Source organism: Babylonia areolata, chromosome 20 (genome assembly GCF_041734735.1).
Source record: "Babylonia areolata isolate BAREFJ2019XMU chromosome 20, ASM4173473v1, whole genome shotgun sequence".
Taxonomy (NCBI): Eukaryota; Metazoa; Mollusca; class Gastropoda; order Neogastropoda; family Buccinidae; genus Babylonia; species Babylonia areolata.
Window position 1 is genome coordinate 49462741 of NC_134895.1, and position 15497 is coordinate 49478237.

Here is a 15497-nt window from a genome sequence, read left to right on the forward strand (position 1 = left end):
TGACCTGATTTGACTTCATTACTTCACTTGACCTGGTCTGACCTGACCCGACATGACTTAACTTGATTTTACCTTACCCGACTTTATTTAGCTCGGCTTGGTTTGGCTTGACCTGGGCTCACTTGACGAGTTGACCTGACCTGACCTGACCTCACATAACAGGAACTGACTTGACCTGACATAACAGGAACTGACATGACCTGACATAACAGGACCTGACATAACATGACCTGGCTTGCCTTACCTCACATAACATGACCTGGCTTGACCTTACCTCACAACAGGAACTGACTTGACCTGACATAACAGGAACTGGTTTGACTTGACATAACATGACTTGACCTGACATAACAGGACCTGACTTGATCTTACCTGACATAACAGGAACTGGTCTGACCTGACCTGACATAACAGGAACTGACCTGACCTGACATAAGATGACTTGACCTGACATAACAGGACCTGGCCTGAGCTGACATAACAGGACCTGGCTTGACCTGACATAACAGGGCCTGACTTGACTTGACCTGAACTGACACAACAGGACTTGACTTAACCTGATATAACAGGAACTGACTTGACTTGACCTGACATAACAACCTGGCTTGACTTGACCTGACATAACAACCTGGCTTGACATGACCTGACATAACGGGACCTGGCTTGACCTGACCTGACATAACAGGACATGGCTTGACCTGACCTGACATAACAGGACATGGCTTGACCTGACATAACAGGACCTGGCTTGACCTGACATAACAGGACCTGTCTTGACCTGACCTGACATAACAGGACCTGGCTTGACTTGACATAACAGGACATGGCTTGACCTGACATAACAGGACCTGGCTTGACCTGACCTGACATAACAGGACCTGGCTTGACCTTACCTGACATAACAGGACCTGACATAACAGGACCTGGCTTGACCTGACCTGACATAACAGGACATGACTTGACCTGACATAACAGGACCTGGCTTGACCTGACATAACATGACCTGACCTGACATAACAGGACATGGCTTGACCTTACCTGACATAACAGGAACTGACCTGACATAACAGGAACTGACTTGACCTGACCTGCTTGACCTGACCTGACATAACAGGACCTGACTTGACTTGACCTGACATAACAGGACCTGGCTTGACCTGACATAACAGGACCTGACCTGACCTGACCTGACATTACAGGACCTGGCTTGACTTGACTTGGCTTGGTCTGACTTGACTTGACCTGGAATGACACGACTTGACATAACCTGACGTGCCTGACGTGCCGGGTGTGCAGTGTTTGACATGATCGGCGGGTTCTCGGCCCCTAGCACACCCGAGCTTCAGCAGAGGGCCCGGGGCGCCAGCCCCAAGGTCCACAGGAAGAACCACAGCCTGCAGTCACTGGGCATGAGTCTGGTCAGTGTGGGTGTGGTGTGTGGGTGGGTGGTGTGTGTGTTTGTGTGTGCATGTGTGCGTGTATGTGGTGTGTAGTGTGTGGGGGGGCGGGGGTGCGTTGTGTGTTGTGTGTGTGTGCAGTCACAGGTCTTGAGTCTGGTCAGTGTCCTGTCTCCCTGGGTGTGTGTGTGTGTGTGAGTATCTGTGTGTGTGTATGTATGTATGTGTGTTTATGTGTGTATGTGTTTCTGTGTGTGTGTGTGTGTGTGTGTGTGTGTATTTGTGTGTGTTTCTGAGTGTGTGTGTTTCTCTATATATATATATCTTTCAGTGTGCATGTTTGTGTGTGTGTGTTATGTGCTTGTGAATGTGTGTGTGTGTATGTGTGTGTGTGTGTGTGTGTGTGTGTGTGTGTGCCTATGTACGCGCCTGCGTACACGCGCGCGCGTTGTGTTTGTACACGCGTGCGTGCCAGCGTAAGCAAGCTCGTGCGTATGTATGTGTGTGTGTTCGTGTGTGTATGCGTGTTTGTACGTGCGTGTGTGCGAATTGTGTCTGTGCGTGTGTGTGTGTGTGTGTGTGTGTGTGTGTGTGTGTGTGTGTGCTCTATGTGTTTGTGTGTACTGTATGTATGTGTGTGTGCCGTGTCTGAGCTATGTGTACCTGTACTGTATCTACATGTGTGTGCCGTGTCTGAGCTATGTATGTCTGTACAATATCTACACGTGTGTGCCGTGTCTGAGCTATGAATACCTGTACTGTATCTACATGTGTGTGCCGTGTGTGAGCTATGAATGCCTGTACTGTATCTGTGTACATGTGTGTGCCGTGTGTGAGCTATGAATGCCTGTACTGTATCTACATGTGTGTGCCGTGTCTGACCTATGAATGTCTGTACTGTATCTACATGTGTGTGCCGTGTCTGAGCTATGTATGTCTGTACTGTATCTACATGTGTGTGCCGTGTGTGAGCTATGAATGCCTGTACTGTATCTACATGTGTGTGCCGTGTCTGACCTATGAATACCTGTACTGTATCTACATGTGTGTGCCGTGTCTGACCTATGAATACCTGTACTGTATCTACATGTGTGTGCCGTGTCTGAGCTATGTAAGCCTGTACTGTATCTACATGTGTGTGCCGTGTCTGAGCTATGAATACCTGTACTGTATCTACATGTGTGTGCCGTGTGTGAGCTATGTGTACCTGTACTGTATCTACATGTGTGTGCCGTGTGTGAGCTATGTGTACCTGTACAGTATCTACACGTGTGAGCCGTGTGTGAGCTATGTATGTCTGTACTGTATCTACACGTGTATGCCGTGTGTGAGCTATGAATACCTGTACAGTATCTACACGTGTGTGCCGTGTGTGAGCTATGTATGCCTGTACTGTATATACACGTGTGTGCCGTGTGTGAGCTATGTATGTCTGTACAATATCTACACGTGTGTGCCGTGTCTGAGCTATGAATACCTGTACTGTATCTACATGTGTGTGCCGTGTCTGACCTATGAATGCCTGTACTGTATCTACATGTGTGTGCCGTGTCTGACCTATGAATACCTGTACTGTATCTACATGTGTGTGCCGTGTCTGACCTATGAATACCTGTACAGTATCTACATGTGTGTGCCGTGTCTGAGCTATGAATATCTGTACTGTATCTACATGTGTGTGCCGTGTCTGACCTATGAATACCTGTACAGTATCTACATGTGTGTGCCGTGTCTGAGCTATGAATATCTGTAATGTATCTACATGTGTGTGCCGTGTCTGAGCTATGTATGTCTGTACTGTATCTACGTGTGTGTGCCGTGTCTGAGCTATGAATACCTGTACTGTATCTACACGTGTGTGCCGTGTCTGACCTATGAATACCTGTACTGTATCTACATGTGTGTGCCGTGTCTGACCTATGAATACCTGTACTGTATCTACACGTGTGTGCCGTGTCTGACCTATGAATACCTGTACTGTATCTACACGTGTGTGCCGTGTGTGAGCTATGAATACCTGTACTGTATCTACATGTGTGTACCGTGTCTGAGCTATGTGTACCTGTACAGTATCTACACGTGTGTGCCGTGTGTGAGCTATGAATACCTGTACAGTATCTACACGTGTGTGCCGTGTGAACAGGACGAGAAGGGCAGCCTGGACAAGCCCAGCCTGACGGAGATGGTACAGCGCCGCCACTCCCTCGTGCCGCCCTCCGCCGGCACGCCCACCATCTCCATCACCAGCGAGGACGTCCACAGCCCCGTCGGCTCCCGCCGCCCCTCCACCACCAGCCTGGGGGCCTTCAGCGCCTGCGTCAGGTGGCGGCACAGCTCTGACGGTGTTGTCGTGTCCACCCCTTTAACACTGACGTGTTGTCGTGTCCACCCCTTTTGCACTGACGTGTTGTCGTGTCCACCCCTTTTACACTGACGGTGTTGTCGTGTCCACCCCTTTTACACTGACGTGTTGTCGTGTCCACTCCTTTTACACTGACGTGTTGTCGTGTCCACCCCTTTTACACTGACGTGTTGTCGTGTCCACCCCTTTTACACTGACGTGTTGTCGTGTCCACCCCTTTTACACTGACGGTGTTGTCGTGTCCACACCTTTTACACTGACGTGTTGTCGTGTCCACTCCTTTTACACTGACGTGTTGTCGTGTCCACCCCTTTTACACTGACGTGTTGTCGTGTCCACCCCTTTTACACTGACGGTGTTGTCGTGTCCACCCCTTTTACACTGACGGTGTTGTCGTGTCCACCCCTATTGCACTGACGTGTTGTCGTGTCCACCCCTATTGCACTGACGGTGTTGTCGTGTCCACCCCTATTGCACTGACGTGTTGTCGCGTCCACACCTTTTGCACTGACGGTGTTGTCGTGTCCACCCCTATTGCACTGACGTGTTGTCGCGTCCACACCTTTTGCACTGACGGTGTTGTCGTGTCCACCCCTATTACACTGACGGTGTTGTCGTGTCCACCCCTTTTACACTGACGGTGTTGTCGTGTCCACACCTTTTACACTGACGGTGTTGTCGTGTCCACCCCTATTACACTGACGGTGTTGTCGTGTCCACCCCTTTTACACTGACGTGTTGTCGTGTCCACACCTTTTACACTGACGTTTTGTCGTGTCCACCCCTATTTCACTGACGGTGTTGTCGTGTCCACCCCTATTGCACTGACGGTGTTGTCGTGTCCACCCCTATTACACTGACGGTGTTGTCGTGTCCACACCTTTTACACTGACGGTGTTGTCGTGTCCACACCTTTTACACTGACGTGTTGTCGCGTCCACACCTTTTGCACTGACGGTGTTGTCGTGTCCACACCTTTTACACTGACGGTGTTGTCGTGTCCACACCTTTTACACTGACGTGTTGTCGTGTCCACACCTTTTACACTGACGTGTTGTCGTGTCCACCCCTATTGCACTGACGGTGTTGTCGTGTCCACCCATTTTACACTGACGTGTTGTCGTGTCTACCCCTATTGCTCTGAAGGTGTCGTGTCCATCCCTTTTACACTGACGGTGTTGTCGTGTCCACCCCTATTGCTCTGACGGTGTTGTCGTGTGCACACCTTTTACACTGACGGTGTTGTCGTGTCCACCCCTATTGCACTGACGTTTTGTCGTGTCCACCCCTATTGCACTGACGTTTTGTCGTGTCCACCCCTATTGCACTGACGTGTTGTCGTGTCCACCCCTATTGCACTGACGTGTTGTCGTGTCCACACCTTTTACACTGACGTGTTGTCGTGTCCACTTCTTTTGCTCTGACGGTGTTGTCGTGTCCACCCCTATTGCACTGACGGTGTTGTCGTGTCCACCCCTATTGCACTGACGTTTTGTCGTGTCCACCCCTATTGCACTGACGGTGTCGTGTCCACCCCTATTGCACTGACGGTGTTGTCGTGTCCACACCTTTTACACTGACGGTGTTGTCGTGTCCACACCTTTTACACTGACGGTGTTGTCGTGTCCACACCTTTTACACTGACGGTGTTGTCGTGTCCACTCCTTTTACACTGACGGTGTTGTCGTGTCCACCCCTATTACACTGACGGTGTTGTAGTGTCCACACCTTTTACACTGACGGTGTTGTCGTGTCCACACCTTTTACACTGACGGTGTTGTCGTGTCCACACCTTTTACACTGACGGTGTTGTCGTGTCCACTCCTTTTACACTGACGGTGTTCTCGTGTCCACCCCTATTACACTGACGGTGTTGTCGTGTCCACCCCTATTGCTCTGACGGTGTTGTCGTGTCCACCCCTATTGCACTGACGGTGTTGTCGTGCCCACCCCTATTGCACTGACGGTGTTGTCGTGTCCACCCCTTTTGCACTGACGGTGTTGTCGTGTCCACCCCTATTGCACTGACGTGTTGTCGTGTCCACCCCTATATTACTGACGGTGTTGTCGTGTCCACCCCTATTGCACTGACGGTGTTGTCGTGTCCACCCCTATTTCACTGACGGTGTTGTCGTGTCCACCCCTATTGCTCTGACGGTGTTGTCGTGTCCACCCCTATTGCTCTGACGGTGTTGTCGTGTCCACCCCTATTGCACTGACGGTGTTGTCGTGTCCACCCCTATTGCTCTGACGGTGTTGTCGTGTCCACCCCTATTGCACTGACGTGTTGTCGTGTCCACCCCTATTGCACTGACGGTGTTGTCGTGTCCACCCCTATTACACTGACGGTGTTGTCGTGTCCACCCCTATTGCACTGACGGTGTTGTCGTGTCCACCCCTATTTCACTGACGGTGTTGTCGTGTCCACCCCTATTGCTCTGACGGTGTTGTCGTGTCCACACCTTTTGCACTGACGTGTTGTCGTGTCCACCCCTTCCTTGCCCAGGTGTTGCACTGACGAATGGTCGTGTCCACCCGTGTTCCCAGCGTAGTACAGACATGTCGTCATGTCCACCCTGTGTACCGATTAAGCTAGCACACAGGTAAATAAATGATACCTTGAAACAATCCCGGACACTTCATCAGTAAAAGGAAGCTCCGGGCATACGTGTGTGCCTGCTGAGACCGGAATCATAGGCAGCGTTGACTTGAAGTTGTCTGCCTTGTAAATGGATAGAGCTGTCCACAGAGTGTGGAAAAGTAACATCCGATTCTCCACAAAATTCAAACTCTACAAAGCCCTGGTAGTCTCCATTGTACTGTATGGTTGCGAGGCATGGACACTGACGGCCGAAACTGAAAGGAAGATCCAGGCCTTCGAGAACAAATGCCTGAGGAAGCTCCTTCAAATTCCCTGGATCGAGCGCAGGACCAGTGAACATGTACGGAGCAGAATTGAGAACCTTGCTGGACCTCAGGAACCTCTCCTTTCAACTGTGAAGAGACGCAAGCTGATATGGTTTGGACACAACACTCGACACACCTGTATGTCCAAAACAATCATGCAAGGCACCATCGAGGGCGGGAGAAGAAGAGGAAGACAGCGGAAGAACTGGCATGAGAACATCAAACAATGGACCGGACTCCACACACGTGAGCTGCTGCCAGCGGCTGCCGACAGAGACAGATGGAGAAGGGAGGTTGCGTCTGCGGTCCTCAGGCTTCCCCCAACGACTATGTTGTTATGGGCCTGAGGAGGAGGAGGAGGTCAATCTGTACTGTTGTTTGATGAATGTTCATCGTCTGACACAACTGTCCTATATGTATGGTGTGTGTTCGTTACCAGTCTTCATTGTTGTTGGATGGTCGTAGTCTGACGCGATTATCCTATATGTATAGTGTGTGTCAGTAAAAACTCTTCATTCTTGTTGGATGATCACAGTTTGACACAACTATCCCACATATAATTTTATGGTGTGTGTCCGTTACCACTCTTTGATTATGGATGGTCAGAGTCGGACATTACTGTCTCTCACATATGTGGTGTGTGTCACAGTGGCAAAAAGTTGTTTCGTTTGTTAGATTAATTAACGACTTCACTTTTACGAAGTTCATTAAGTAATTTTCTGTAATTGTATTTGCATCTTTGGTTAAGATCTCACCCACACCCCCACCCCACCCCCCGGCCCCCTCCGGCCCCCACACCCCGTCCCCGCCCCATTGATAGTCGGACAAAATGTCTTCAATCACCGGCATGTGTGACGGGACATGAAACAAAACTCCTCCTCCTCTTACTCCTCCTCTTACTCCTCCTCTTACTCCTACTGCTCCTGTTATTCCTTTTATTCCTCCTCCTCCTCTTACTCCTCCTCCTCTTACTCCTCCTTTTAATCCTCCTCCTCTTACTCCTCTTCTTCTCCTCCTCCTCCTCTTACTCCTCCTCCTCCTCTTACTCTTCCTGTTAGTCTTCCTCCTCCTCCTCCTCCTCTTCTCCTCCTCCTCTTACTCCTTCTCCTCTTACTCCTCCTCCTCTTACTCCTCCTTTTACTCCTCTTACTCCTCCTCCTCCTCTTACTCTTCCTGTTAGTCTTCCTCATCTTATTCCTCCTCTTACTCCTCCTCCTCCACTTACTCCTCCTTTTACTCCTCCTTCTCTCCTCCTCTTACTCCTCCTTTTAATCCTCCTCCTCTTACTCTTCCTCTTCTCCTCCTCCTCCTCTTACTCTTCCTCTTCCTCCTCTTACTCTTCCTGTTAGTCTTCCTCCTCCTCTTCTCCTCCTCCTCTTACTCCTTCTCCTCTTACTCCTCCTTTTACTCCTCTTACTCCTCCTCCTCCACTTACTCCTCCTTCTCCTCCTCCTCCTCTTACTCCTCCTTTTAATCCTCTTACTCTTCCTCTTCTCCTCCTCCCCCTCCTCTTCCTCTTCCTCCTCTTACTCTTCCTGTTAGTCTTCCTCCTCCTCCTCCTCTTACTCCTCCTCTTACTCCTCCTGACAGCGGCTTCACGGAGTACCTCAGCCACCAGCGCGGCAGCATCTGCGGCAGCGACCGGTCCTCGCGCCGGCCCTCCACGCACAGCGTCGGCATCCTGCCCATCTCCATGTTCGGCGAGGGCGGCGAGAGGCCCCGCCGGCCGTCCACCCACAGCCTGGGCGTCTTCCCCATCAGCTGCTTCGGCGACGACCGCGACTCCGTGAAGGGCGAGAAGCCCCGGCGGTTCTCCACCCATAGCCTGGGCCCTCTGGTCGTGCCGGTCAGCTTGTTTGTTTGGTTTATAGAGGGGGGGGGATAGTGGGAGGGAGGGGGTGTGGGTGGGGGTTCGTGATGGTGGTGGTAGGGGAGGAGAGGGAAGGGGTTGTCATTAACTTTGATCTGATTTCCCACTTGTAGTGAGTTTGGTGGTGGTGGTGGTGGTGGTAGTTGTAGTAGCAGCAGTTGTAGGTGTTGTAGAAATGGTATAGAACCAACGCTTAGCTTATATCACAGATTGACACAAGCTTACAGTTGGGCCAAACAGCAAAGTGAGAAACGTATGATCAATGGTTTCTCCATTGCAGTGGAAGTCATTAACAGCTTAGTCTTTCATGAAGGACTTTGACTCTCAAACTAGGAGGCAACACTGCACTGGCTCTTAGTGCTGCAGCCTTGGGGCGCTAGTTGGCCTTTGGGAAAACCATCCCAACACCGACTGTCCTAAAACCCTTTTGGCCGAGAGAGTGGGGATATAACTTTGGCAAGACACTCTATACAATAATCAAATTCTAGCCCAGATGGTCGGGACAGCAGTTGCCTCCTCTGCTGTTTTAACGGTCATTGTCGGACACGACTGACGGTCATACATATGATAACGGGAGGGAGGACAGGGTGGGTTACTTAGTGATGGTGGTGGGGGGTGAGGGGGGGAAGAGGGAGGAGAAGGGATTGGGATAATTATAGTAGTGTAGGAGAGGGATGGGGGTTTGTCTTCAACTTTGGACCTGATTTACCACTTGTGGTGATGTGGTTTTTTTCTTGTTTGTTGTTGCAGCAGTTGTAGGTGTGTGTGTGTGTAGGGGGAGGGGGTGGAGGGGGGGTGGCAGTGGCGAGGAGGGAGGAGTGGGAGTATGTAAAGGAGAGGGAAGGGGGTTTGTTTTCAACTTTTGACCTGATTTCCCACTTGTAGTGATTTTGTTGTTGTTGTTTGTAGCTGTAGCAGTTGTAGGAGTAGTAGTAGTATTGGCTCACGATTTTTTTGTTTGTTTGTTTGTTTGTTTCTTGTCAAAAAAAAAAGAATGAAAAATTAACAAACAAAAAAATAAACAAACAAAAAAATCCGTCGTAAGCACATTAACGTGAAGCCTGTGTATATGTGTGTGTTCGTTCGTTAGTTCTTTTGCACATTTGTGATTTTAGACGGAAAATGTGTGCGTGTACGTGTGTGCGCGCGCGTGTGTGTGCATGTGCATGCGTTCGTGTGCGTACGTTTGTGCGTGCGTGTGACCGAACGCGTGCGTGTATCTGTGTATGTGTATCTGTGTGTGTGTGTGTGTGCGCGCGCGCGTGTGTGTGTGTGTGTGTGTGCAGGACATGGAGCGGCGAGGCAGCAAGAGCAGCATACTGGGCACTCTGGGCTTTGGGGACGGGTCGGCCTCCCCCTCCTCCTTCAAACAGCGTCGTCAGAGCTTCCAGGCCCTGGGGGAGAGTGTGGTGCGTCGTCACTGCTGTAGTGCTGATGATGTTGATGTGGTGATGATGATGATGTGCTGATGTTGATGTGGTGATGATGATGATGTGGTGGTGATGATGATGATGATGTGGTGGTGGTGATGATGATGATGTGGTGGTGGTGATGATGATTTGATGATGATGTGGTGGTGGTGATGATGATGTGGTGGTGATGTGGTGGTGATGATGATGATGTGGTGGTGATGATGATGTGGTGGTGATAATGATGATGATGATGTGGTGGTGGTGATGATATGGTGATGATGATGATGTGGTGGTGATGATGATGTGGTGGTGGTGATGATGATGTGGTGGTGATGACATGGTGATGATATGATGACGATGATATGTTGATGATAATGATAATAATAATAATAATGGATACTTATATAGCACACTATCCAGAAATCTGCTCTAGGTGCTTTACAAAAACGCTTTAATGATGATGATGATGATGATGACACGGTGATGATATGATGACGATAATGATGATGGTGATGATGTCATGGTGATGATATGATGACGATGATATGTTGATGATAATGATGATGATGGCATGGTGATGATATGATGACGATGATATGTTGATGATAATGATGATGGTGATGATGTCTTGGTGATGATATGATGACGATGATATGTTGATGATGATGATGGTGATGATGTCTTGGTGATGATATGATGACGATGATATGTTGATGATAATGATGATGGTGATGATGTCTTGGTGATGATATGATGACGATGATATGTTGATGATAATGATGATGGTGATGATGACATGGTGAGGATATGATGACGGTGATGATGTCTTCGTGATGATATGATGACGATGATATGTTGATGATAATGATGATGGTGATGATGACTTGGTGATGATTTATCTTCTTCGTCTTCGTTCGTGGGTTGCAACCCCTACGTTGACTCGGATGTACACGAGTGGGCTTTTGCGTGTATGACCGTTTTTACCCCGCCATGTGGGCAGCCATACTCCGTTTTCAGGGGTGGTGATGATATGATGACGATACGTTGGTGATGGTGACATGGTGATGATATGATGACGGTGATATGATGATGATGACATAGTGATGCTATGATGACGGTGATATGGTGATGATGATGATGATGACATGGTGCTGATATGATGACGTTGATACGATGATGATGACATGGTGATGATATGATGACAGTGATATGGTGATGATATGATGACATAGTGATGATATGATGACGGTGATATGGTGATGATGATGATGACATGGTAATGATATGATGACGGTGATATGGTAATGATTATGACATGGTGATGATATGATGACGGTGATATGATGATGATGATGACATGGTGATGATATGATGACGGTGATATGGTGATGACGATGTTGACATGGTGATGATATGATGACGGTGATATGGTGATGATGATGATGACATGATGTTGATATGATGACGGTGATATGGCGATGATGATGATGACATGGTGATGATATAATTACGGTGATATGGTGATGATGTTATGATGACGGTAATATGGTGATGATGATGGCATGATGACGATGATGATGTTACGAAATTCATAAGCATCCCCCTCCTCCTTCAAACAGCGCACACAAAGCTTGCCAGCGGCGAGAGTGTGGTACGTCATCACTACTATAGTGGACATTATCATGATTATGGTGGTGGTGATGACAGTGATGATAATGATGGTGATGATGATAATGAAATTTGGAAACGTCCCCCCTCCTCCTTCAAACAGCGCTGTCAGAGCTTCTAGGCCTTGGGCGAGATTGTAGTGCGTCGTTACGACTGTAGTGATGATATGATGCTGATGACAATAATGGTGACGATGCGGTGATGACAATGATGATGATAATGAAATTTAGAAACGTCCCCCCTCCTCTTTCAAACAGCGCCGTCAGGGCTTCTGGGCGCTGGGCGATAGTGTGGTGCGTCATTACTACTATAGTGATGATGATCATGATGGTGATGATAACGACGATGATGATGATAATAGAGAATGCAGAACGCTTTATTACATCCATACATACATTACTTTGTGGTGTAAAACACATAAACAATATGCAAAAATCACAGTCATTCATATTCAATTTATTATGTAATAGACGACAACGACGATTATGACGATGATGATGGTGGTGTGATGTTTTTATGATGATGATAATGATGACGATGATAATAGTGTTGATGATATGATGATGATAATGTTGGTGGCAGTACTACGGTAATGATGATAATGATGATAATGAACATTTAAAGATGACTGCAAAAAAGTTATAACAAAGGAGCAATGATATGATACTGTAATAACACAAAGACATACTAGCAAACATGTGCATTTTTTTAAATACACACACACACACACACACACACACACACACACACACACACACACACACACACACACACACGACACAACACGACACACAACACAACACAACACACACACCGAGCACAGCACAGCACAACACAACGCACACACACACACAACACAACACAACACAATACAACACAATACAACACAGCACACATACACACACACACACACACACACACACACAGAGCACACCACACCACACCACACACACACACACACACACACACACACACACGACACAACACACACCACACCACACCACACCACACCACACCACACACACACACACACACACACACACACACACACACACACACACACTCACTCACTCACCCACTGACTCACACGCACAAACACAACACAACACAACACAACACAACACACACACACACACACATACACGCACACACACACACACAACACGACACCCCCGCCCTTCCCACACCCACCACCCCCTCTCCCCTACCCGCCCCTATTCGTTCCGCCTGTCTGGTTTATGGATGAGCGTCATGTCTTACCTTTCATCGATAAAACAGTTATGAGGAGAGTATTTTTTGGTTGTTGTTGTTTTTTTTTGTTTGTTTGCTTTTTTGTCTTGGTTGTACTGAGGCAGGAAGTAATTATTACATTACATATTTTGCCGACAGAGAAACAAAACACGTTTATGGTGTTGTATTGATTCGGTGCCTTGTGCCACTGTCTCCAGCTTAAAAAATATATATATGTGTGTGTGTGTGTATCTGAGTATCATGTGTCTGTATCTATCAGTTCATCTACATATACAAATGTATATAGGTAGATATATGTGTCTGTGTGTATGTATGTAAATTTTTAATTGCAATGGATTAAGGGCGCTGAAAGACGACATAATCATAATCACCACCATCATCATTGTCATCAATCATGAGTACATCGTTCTCTCTTCTCTCTATTTCTTTCCAGATGCAGCTGTTCGGAAAATAACGATTGTCCAGTTTGTGACGTCAGTGAAACAATAACAACGACAACACAACAACAAGATAGCCACAACAACAATAACCACAACAACACAAGAACAAGAAGAAGCGGATATGACGTCATGGGCGCCAAACTCCACACGTGGACGTCACTTCCGCCAGCAGTGAACGGACCTCCTCTTCCTCCGTGGTCCTAACCATTGCGCCACCTAACGCTTGCAACTTGTGACTTCTGTACTCCGCCCTGTGATCGTTGATTCCCTCCCAACACTTATGCACAGTTTGGATTTGTACTGTACTGATTGTCATGCCCTCTCATTGTTGTTTACGAGACACACCGCGTACGATGTATGTATGTATGCACAATACTAAGCCCTGTCGACCAAACACACCCTACCTTGCTCAATTATTTCTCTCTTGCCGCTTTGATAATGCTAAATGAAACTTTTGCCACAGGTTTTTTTCCCCTGAAAGGTTGTTTGTCAGTTCATCACTTACGTGTTCACCTTTTTCATGATGAAGGTAAAAGAAAGATTGGTATAAAGAAGTAAAGAAAGAAAATGACCCAATGAGAACACTGCAAAGACTCGCTTGCATGTTATTTTACATGTTACATGTGTGGTTTGAGCCTTGGGTGTGCTGGGACCAGCTATTGCTATGTTGTCACGTGATACGTGTGGGTGTTGACTGTCGTGTTATGTTTGCTTTCAGTCACCGAAGAAGTGACTTCGCCGACTGCGAAGGAAGTGGGCAGAGGGGTAAGGATAAATGAAGCTTGACAAAACTATCAACAAAACTACATATCAGCTGGGCCAGCTTCCACACTGCATAAACGATGTAGGTGACGGTGATTCTTTCTTTTTTCGTAAGGGTTCAACTTTTGTCACAGCTGCAGCTGATGATGAGGACCTCAGAGACACCATACACTGTTCACGAAAAGAGTTCAACAGATTTCCTTTGGCTTAAAGTTGGACTTCTTAACAGGAGACGTCTTAAACTGGAACTGTATATTCTGATGGCTTACATACAAAGCAATCTAAACCATGTTCTTTTTTTTTTGTTCTTTTTTTTCCCACAAGGGCATAACTTTTTACAGAGGAGGAATTTTTGTTTAATGTCCCGTCACACATATCGGTGATTGAAGACATTTTGTTAAAGTATTTATGAATACATCTGAGTATTATCGGTTAGAAGGGGTGGGAGATGTGGATGAATGGAGGGTTGGGGGAAACTGGGCAAATGTGGGTAAAAATGTGGGTGAAATTTGGAAGAAAAAAACACACCTCTAAATACAGTTACAGGAAATTACTAAAAGGACTTCGTAAAAGAGAAGTCGTTAAACTGACAAGCGAAACAACTGATAATGAATGCAAAAAGTCAAAAACATCAACGTTCTCAGTCACTTTTTACGGAAAAGTTTTGTCACAGCTGCAGCTGATGATGATGACCTCAGAATGCTTGACTGGTGACATCATACACTGTTCACGAAAAGAGTTCTACAGATTTCCTTTGGCTTTTTACGGAAAAGTTTGGAAGGTGTCAAATTTGTCTAAAATGAACACTGGTGATATATCACAGTAAAACATAGAATGTTTAAGTACGTTAGGATTTTTCTTTAACATCTTGTTTAGCAGAAGAATCGTGATACAGGAAAAGTATATGTACCCGCATACGTAGCCGCAGTCTGAATGGACACGTGTGAAATAAGAGGTCAGGCGTGTGTTATAGCTTTGAGATAAATGATTAGGCGTCTGTTATAGCTTTGAGATAAATGGTTGGATGTCTGTTATAGCATGGGATAAATGATTAGACGTCTGTTATAGCATGGGATAAATGGTTGAATGTCTGTTATAGCCTTGAGATAAATGATTAGGCGACTGTTATAGCGTGAGATAAATGATTGGGTATCTGTTATAGCTTTGAGATAAATGATTAGGCGACTGTTATAGCGTGAGATAAATGATTGGGTATCTGTTATAGCTTTGAGATAAATGATTAGGCGACTGTTATAGCGTGAGATAAATGATTGGGTATCTGTTATAGCTTTGAGATAAATGATTAGGCGACTGTTATAGCATGAGATAAATGGTTGGGTATCTGTTATAGCTTTGAGATAAATGATTAGGCGACTGTTATAGCATGAGATAAATGGTTGGGTATCTGTTATAGCTTTGAGATAAATG

At 46.9% G+C, this 15497-nt stretch overlaps 1 protein-coding gene across 1 annotated transcript in view; it reads left to right on the forward strand.

Moving 5' to 3' along the window:
• Positions 1-13640, forward strand: part of LOC143294640 (SCY1-like protein 2) — a 433967-nt gene extending 420327 nt beyond the window's left edge. Inside the window, exons 15-19 of the mRNA XM_076606016.1 lie at positions 1297-1418; positions 3541-3719; positions 8257-8512; positions 9823-9945; positions 13301-13640. Of these exons, the coding sequence (XP_076462131.1) occupies positions 1297-1418; positions 3541-3719; positions 8257-8512; positions 9823-9945; positions 13301-13321 (701 nt within the window). The 3' untranslated portion in view covers positions 13322-13640. The remainder of the gene's footprint in view (positions 1-1296; positions 1419-3540; positions 3720-8256; positions 8513-9822; positions 9946-13300) is intronic.
• The last annotated feature ends 1857 nt before the right edge of the window (positions 13641-15497 follow it).